The 8,036-nt window shown below is 28.9% G+C and overlaps 1 protein-coding gene across 1 annotated transcript; it reads left to right on the top strand.

Moving 5' to 3' along the window:
* Nucleotides 1-2,881: 2,881 nt before the first annotated feature.
* Nucleotides 2,882-5,277, top strand: LOC145334935 (uncharacterized). Its single transcript, XM_080180573.1, has 7 exons — nucleotides 2,882-2,937; nucleotides 3,336-3,365; nucleotides 3,695-3,761; nucleotides 3,987-4,123; nucleotides 4,236-4,356; nucleotides 4,750-4,839; nucleotides 5,044-5,277. The coding sequence occupies exons 1-7, from the start codon at nucleotides 2,911-2,913 to the stop codon at nucleotides 5,208-5,210; spliced, it is 639 nt and encodes a 212-aa protein (XP_080036699.1). The 5' UTR covers nucleotides 2,882-2,910; the 3' UTR covers nucleotides 5,211-5,277.
* The last annotated feature ends 2,759 nt before the right edge of the window (nucleotides 5,278-8,036 follow it).

Below are 8,036 nucleotides of genomic sequence, written 5' to 3'. Positions count from 1 at the left end.
TCTTCTTTATGGAGCTGAATGCTGGAGAACTGTAAAAACTGAAACAAATCAACTTCATTTCACAATAGTTGCTTAAGAAGAATTTGCAAAATATTCTGGCCAAACAAAATATCAAACCTTGAGCTGTATGCTAAGACCAAGTGCAATAGTATTGAAGCAGATGTGAAATATAAAAGACTAAGGTGGCTAGGACATGTGTTCAGAATGGAACAAAATAGGTTTCCAAAAAAGTGCTTAAAATGGAACCCCACCACTGGTAAACGTAAACAGGGACGACCAAAAATGACCTGGAGGCAGAGCACTGAAAAAAACCTAATTAATTTAAAATTAACATGGAGAGAAGCTGAGAAACTTGCCAAAGACAGCAGGAATTCATGGAGGAACAAGGTGTCCGTATTCTCTGGCCTTTACAGTCAAAAAGAGAGATGCGCCTGATGATGATGATTATTTCATTAGTTGAGGTGCTATATCAATTCCTAGATCTTCACATTATAAATCTTACAAGGTTTCGTGATTTTTTAGTTTAATCTTTTTTTTTATGAAACTGCTCTATTGTTCATTTTTTCGGATTTCCATCCATAATTTTGATCTTCGCTACTTATGAATGTTGTCATTGTATAAATATGAAAACAAATTTACATATTGATAGAAAACAAGGAAGGCAATATTTATAAAAGGAAAGCTATACAAATCAAACAGAAGAAAACTTGTATCTTAATGGATAAGATAATAGAAGATAAATTGTACACCCCCAATCATGAAACACAAAATTAATCTTTATGTAAATAAGGTTTCTACAACCCAATCAAGATTTTATAAAAAATGCTCAAAGTTTCTTCTAACAGACACACCCGAATTAGACAAAAACTTCTTCAAAAATAGACAATGAATTTTTTCCAACTTTTCATAAAATAAATATTAACTTGTATTTTTTAGTTCATATAATTATTAAAATAATCATATTATGCTGTTATGCAATATTTATCCCTGAAATACAGGTTTTTAAGTTTTTGGTTATGTTTTGTATGATTTGTTTGATATTTTCAGTTTGTGTCTTTTATTCATAGCTTCCCTCCCTTTGTAGTTCACCCACCCTTGTTCGTTGGAATAGTTTTTAAAATTCGTTCATGCATGATATGGTTATTGTCTATTTTAAGGATTTTATTTATGATTTTATGATTTTTTTTATGTAATTATTTGAATGGTATTGCACATTTGTATTTTTCTATTCTCGCTTTTTATGAATAAATGGACTAATATCTGATTGTTGTTTTATTTTGGGATAGATATTGTATAACATATGTTATTTAGACTTGGATAAATAATTATAATTATATTTTTTTAACAATCAGAATATGACCTACTTGCAGCCCATAGAATAAGGAGGAATAGAAGTGAAAACCCTAAATATTTCTGGGAAATTTGAAGGAATCTTTGACTTGCGCAGTAAAGACAATAATGCTAAAAATCACACTGACTAGTTGGACAAAATTAAAAAAGTTTAATTTGTATCAAAATCTAAAAGATACTGTTACATATTTGTTTAAAGCCTTTAAATTTAGTTTTATATTGTATTTTGTAAGATTTGTCCTTGAATAATTTGCTATCATTTACTGTGGATAGTAGGTACTCTTTAACCCTTAAAAATATTGGTGTCATACTAAGAAAACCACCACTGTAACACTCTTCATGTGGAGGTGATTCCAGCATTAGATGCTTGGTCGTTTAAGACAAAAATGAAAAGTTACTTTTAATGTACACCTTGTTTTGATAAGTATGATTGACCACGTTTATAATTTTTAAGGGTCAGCTAAATGGGTACAACCCCTCCCCCCCCCCCTTCCCTACCTCAAGTTCATGTATGGATGTAGTTGCTAGTATGTATAATCAGCTGTTTGAAAACAGCTTAGGAGCGAAACCTATCATATAAATGCTGAGACCAATAATTTTGGTACATTTTGAAAAGTAAGTTGCTTTCTTAATTAAAATTTTTAAGGCTTTGCACATAAAATTCGATTTTAAGGAATTTATTTTGAATATTTTTCAGAATAATTACTTAAATCATGAGATTTACTAACAGCCTTATAGCCGTTTTGGTCTTTCAAATGTTCCAATTTTAATTCAGGCTAGCCAGACAGAATCTTCTACCTGGATTCTATTCTATACTTTATCTTCTTTGTTGCAGCCACACCCCTAGCGTCTAGTGGCAGAAGATTTAAATAAAATCAATACCATAAGTAATAATTTCGATGAATTAAATTTACTTTTGAAATTATCTTAGATGACTCCTCTCATATAAAAGCACTAACTCTTGTTGATATCTTTATTTATGTTTGTGCTTTGCTAATTATGTCATCCTTGTTATAAGATATTCCCCTCTTTACCTTACCCCAAGACACAACCTGAAGAAGTACTTTTTTATTTGCGGGGATTGATAACGTCTTCAAACTAAGATAAAAATTTAGCAGTTCTAAGTTTTAGTAGACATCAAAGACATTAGTTTCTTTAGGGGGGGGGGGGAGTCGACTTCCCCACCACATTTTTAATTTGTGGTAAAAAGTAAAAGTAAATAAAAAGTTTTTGGGGTAATTTTTTCCAGGGGTGATTTCTCTTCGATGGGTGGAGATGCCCTTCCCAAAAATAGTTATGAATCTTCCATGGTACTTAGAGAAGTCTACCTGTAAAAAAGAACCTAACAGGTTTGGCAGTTGCCATTTGCTACAGACAAAAAAAGCTTATTACAGAAATAGTTGGATTGGATTGAAAGTGGAACAATGAATAATTATAATGTGTAGATAAATATATTTGTCTTTTTACTAAGCATAAAATAATATAACATCTGTGAATTATGTATAAATAATAATAGAATATTTTTTTACAATCAGTATTGAGAATACAAAGCAAATCATCATGAGGTTTTTTCTCCTTGTATGTTTGGTAAGAGTATATTTTTTTACATTACCCTATTCTTAAAGTAGTATTATTATTTGTAAACTTTTGTTATTCAAATTAAAATCTGTCACAAATTGTATTATCATTTTATATCACTTGAAGTCAAAGCATCCAGATAAGGAATTCACAGATAAATATAGTGGGTGCGCCCCTATCCTCTAAAAAATTTATACTCTAAGAGTTGGGGGAGGGCAGAAAAATAGCCTAAAGCACTTCAAATACCTTAATCAAAAATTGAAATAGGCTGGACCAACCCAGGACCCATAGTAAGATTCCTTTAAATGTAGAACACAATTGATTTAGTAGTTATCAAAATCCTAGCTTTAGACAACAAAAACTTACCACTTTATATAATGTGATTATTATTTTTTGCTGTTTTTCAGGTTCCCTTGGTTGCAAGCAAAGCTGCAAATGTAAGTATATTTCATTGTACTAAAATAGCATAGTTAAGCTTCATAATAAAGTTATAGTCATAGTCAAATAATGAGTTATATTTATGAAAAAAAATAATAATAATAATCTTTTGTTATATATGATGCTTAATAATAGAAGTAAACTATTAGCAATGTCCCTAATGGTACAAAAAGTAACTTTTTGAAGAATAAAAAAAAATGAAGGTTAGGTTAAGTTATATAGTGGTTAGTAGAGCCCCAAATAGTTTATTTTAAAAATCAAAAATAAGTGAAAAGGTCTAAGTTTTAAAAGAGATATTAGTATTAGTAACATCATTTTTTATATACAGAGAAGTCCTTGCAATCCAAATGAAGTTGATTGTGGAGAGAATGGTTGCTTCCCCATGTATTATGAAGGTTTGATTATCAATTACTTAATCAATATTCATGTTTTTTTTATTTATTTGTACAAATCAATATATTTACTGAGTTTAGCAGATTTTTAATGTTATTATTATTTACTTGAAGTAAAATTGAATTTTGGTTAACTTAAATAACCTAAAAATGTTTTTTTTTTTAATTTAAGTTCTTAGAACTACTTCATACTTGATTTACAAATAAATCTTGATAAAACTCAATTAGGTACAAATGGGTCCCATTGTCTTCAAACATGTCCTATCTCCTGTGGACCAGAAGAACAGGTCTGCAATGGAGGTACAGGCATGTCTTACGACACTAACTGTATGCCATCTGCCTATGACTACTGCTATCCTTTAACAGTAAGTAACTTAAAAATATTATCTAAAAATTATTTAGTTCATCATTAGGATTATACCATCTTATTTGACAAAAAAATATTACTGTTAATAAAAAATCATATTTCATGACCAGGCTGGTGAATGTCAACAACATTGTCCTGTAACTTGTGGAGAAAATGAGATGGTTTGCTCTTCCTTTGATCCATACACTTTTTGTCCAAATCCAGATTACTGCACTCCTGCAACTTATGAAGGTATTGATTTTATTGCCATTAGTGTGATAATGGAAAACTTAAATAAATCAAGGTGTTCAATATTTCTTGTACTAGAATAGATATATTATAGCTGGATAGTCAAACTGGCCCTACGATTTGTCAAACTTAGAAAAAAGAAATTACAGCAATCACACACCTTATTTTTTGTTTGTTATATACATACAATCCATTCAAGTATTACAAGCTAACTTAATCCTAAGAAATTTACTTTTCATATATGATTTATTATTTGTTTTATCATATGCTTTATATTATACAAAGAAAGAAATGTTTACACTATATGATTTACCCAAGAAAATATTTATGGCCGGATTGTTCTTCCTATTGGCTGATCAAAAGATTCTCTCTCTAGATTATCTCTATTTGTATTAGGCAATAATGGCTTTGCATGTTCCACTTCTTGTCCAGTAACCTGCAATGTTGGAGAAATGTATTGTCCTGGAGTTCAAGATCCTGTAACAGGTAATTAATTCCCCATAATAATATATAGTAGTCAGTCAATTAAGATCTTACTATCAACTATATTGATTTTATAACAATTAGATCATATTAAGAAATCTAACTCCCCAAAGCTCAGATTTTTATGGTAGAAAACCTGTGTATATTCTAAATTCTAAGGACTTTTATTGTACTTTTGCATCAATAAATAAATAATAACTACTTTAGGATGTATGGGAACTGATATTTGCATACCTGAAATGGTTGGAATGTGTCCTAGTTTCTGTCCAGTAACCTGTGGACCTGAGGAGACCATGTGCCCCGGCATGTTTGATGAAACAACTGGTTGTGAAATGGACCCTGGGTATTGTGTACCTGTTGGAACTGAATGTTGAACATTTGAAATGTTTAAATTTAAGTATTAATCTAGAATATGGTTTTTGAATAAATATGAATTTCACATTTACTGCATTTTATTTACTGTTCAATCTTGTTTCAATTTTAATTCATATTATCAGCTAAAAAAACAACAAAATTAGTTTGAAAACAAATCAGGAAACCTATACATGATTATAAGCAATTGGGGGCAATACTTAGTAGAATTGACGACCTTTCTATCTACCCACCAAATATTATTTTAAATTCATTTCACTCGTTGTTTATATCTTATTCCTGGCATATTATAGATGAGTTACAAATTAGTAGTAAATAGTTTGATAATAAAAAATTAAGTCAATACATATTATAAAAGCTATTGAATTACTGAAAGCCAGAAGAACCATTAGATTTTACAGTATGGAACTGTACACAAATCTAAAAGTACAACCAAGTTAAATATATATCCATTTTACAAGAATTGTAAAATAAATTACAAGAAAACAACAAATGCAAGATAAGAAATTTGTATTCTATATAATTTGAGAAGCAAAGCTATTCTATATATAAATGCTGTCATCTGTTGTTCATTTTTTTCTTTTAATTGTTCTCAGAAGACTTACAACAAAAAAACAAGATTTGTAAAATTTTAAGTAAAAATGTCAAAAGATTATAAGAAAATGAAATTAATTTTTAATGTCATCTGAAAGTTGTTATTGTTGACTATAAAATTTTATATAAACTATGGTTTGATGAAAAAAACCCATAAAGTTTCAAATTTACATCCCCCTACTCATGGTTATCCCAGTTGCTGTTAGAGCTAGAAATTGAAAATTTATGTAGTTAACTTTACCTTATTGCACTATATTAAAGTGTTCACGAAGCTGGGAAAAAGTTGATATATGTCACTGATTAATGTTTTTTAAGAGTACTATTTAGAGAATTAAGTCTTAAATACTTCCCATTTAAAAATAAATCAAACTTTAAAAAAACGAATTTATTCCCTTGAAAACATTGTTGTATTTTGAGTTTTATTATACATATCTTAAAACCTATCAAAATCGACAAATAACAATCTTTTTGTTGAAGTTTACTTGCAAATTTAGAGTAGAATAAATTCTTTTGTTACATACATATTAAACTAACCAAAAAAAGTTTGTAATTTCTTTTTACGGGGAGATTAAATGATTTTTACCAATAATCGAAAAGATATTACTAAATATGGGTATAAGGTCAGCTGATTTATAGTTGTCGATTGTGTAACATAGCACCCTCATCCTATCTCAATATTTACTACTTGCTAAAAAAGCTTCAACATACTGCAGAGCTAAAAATACGATTAGGCCCCCACATAATTGGGGGATTTACTATAGATTGAGAAAGTTTTTAGCTATTATGGTTTATTATTTTGGGGTAAAATTCTTGCTTAGATTATATTTGATTAATTAACTAAAATCTATAAAAGATATTTAAAAGAAACAATCTTTGAAACATGAATTAATTTGCTATAAGCGTTTTCTAAGTACAGCCAGGTTAAATCAAATACACACACACACAGGTGAACTGAATTTAGTTTCCGAAAGTGTGCGTAGCTTCCGCGTCCTATCTTAATATTTGCTACTAGCTAAAAAAGCTTCAAACTTTAAAAAAAAATCAAATTTTGAAAAATCATAATTTTTGAATGTATAATGTATAAATCGTTTATACATTAAATCGCTTTTCCATTTGACTGGAGTCGCTGAAAATAGGGTCTGCAATAATTGGGTTATCTGCTGTACACTTTAGGAAACTAGGGCTCGAATAGGAAATTTATTTCAGCTGATCACACACAAACATACATAGGACTCCACAGAACTTGATTGTTTAATACTTCAAAACATGGAATAAGATAAAGAGCACACAAATTATATTCTTTTAATATTAATCTGTTATTCATGGATGTACATTAATTAAAGCAAGGCTTTTATCTTAATCCTAAACACAATGTAAAGATGGTTCCTGAGGTAATAAATCAAGTTAGTTAGCAATAAACCTATACAAAAATTGAAATAAAATAACATGTTTTTTCAGTTTTGGGAATAAAATTATTTACTTTTTATAGCTATTGAAATTTTCCCGTACTGGTCCAAACTTACAACTTAAAATACACTGAAGGGACTGCGACTTTTACAATATTCAGTAATGTTTGGTTTCTATACTTCAACTTAACAAAATCCGTTGGTACCATTTGTACCACAAAAGATAAGGAGGGGGGACAGAGAATGGAAAAGGGAAACATGAATGACCAATGTAAGTGAATGAGTGTGTGTGTGTGTGTATAATGACAGATATTTAATTAAATTCGACACATTACGAGATTATTTTACGATGATAAAATGTTTTTTTTTTATGTAAATACTATAGAAAGACTGCTATATTTTATGCTGAATATGTGCAGCAAATGATATTTGTTTATTCTATTTAAACATTTTAATTCTTAAATATCATGCTTTCTACAGATTTAAACAATTTTTCTTTTGTCACTATACCTGCATAAACAAAGCGGTATTTGGTTAATGATTTTATAAAATAAACCAAACTTTTTCATTACATTTTAGAGAAAGTTCAAAGATAAATATTAATAGAGATATATTACAAAAATATTTTCTAAGTATCAATTTTTTTGTTTTTATCTGCAAGCGAAGAAATAACTTATTTTCTTTTAGTTTAATTGATGCTCAGATTTTAACATTATTTTCATGTGGCAATACTCTCCGCATTTTAAACTGATTTTTTTCTAACTTAACTGAACTTTTAAGGCATAATTCTTTGAAAATTACTTCAAATATAAAAAAAGGTAAACGAAA

This window comes from Acartia tonsa, chromosome 13, assembly GCF_053477335.1.
Source record: "Acartia tonsa isolate MP-2025a chromosome 13, ASM5347733v1, whole genome shotgun sequence".
In the NCBI taxonomy this organism is placed as follows: domain Eukaryota; kingdom Metazoa; phylum Arthropoda; class Copepoda; order Calanoida; family Acartiidae; genus Acartia; species Acartia tonsa.
This window is presented reverse-complemented; position numbering and strand designations above follow the sequence as displayed.

Excerpts from the sequence above, each read along its gene's own strand:
- LOC145334935 (XM_080180573.1), top strand. The coding sequence starts at position 2,911 with ATGAGGTTTTTTCTCCTTGTATGTTTG. Across the intron at positions 3,366-3,694 it reads TTGCAAGCAAAGCTGCAAAT|AGAAGTCCTTGCAATCCAAA; the intron begins GTAAGTATATTT and ends TTTTATATACAG. Across the intron at positions 3,762-3,986 it reads CTTCCCCATGTATTATGAAG|GTACAAATGGGTCCCATTGT; the intron begins GTTTGATTATCA and ends AAACTCAATTAG.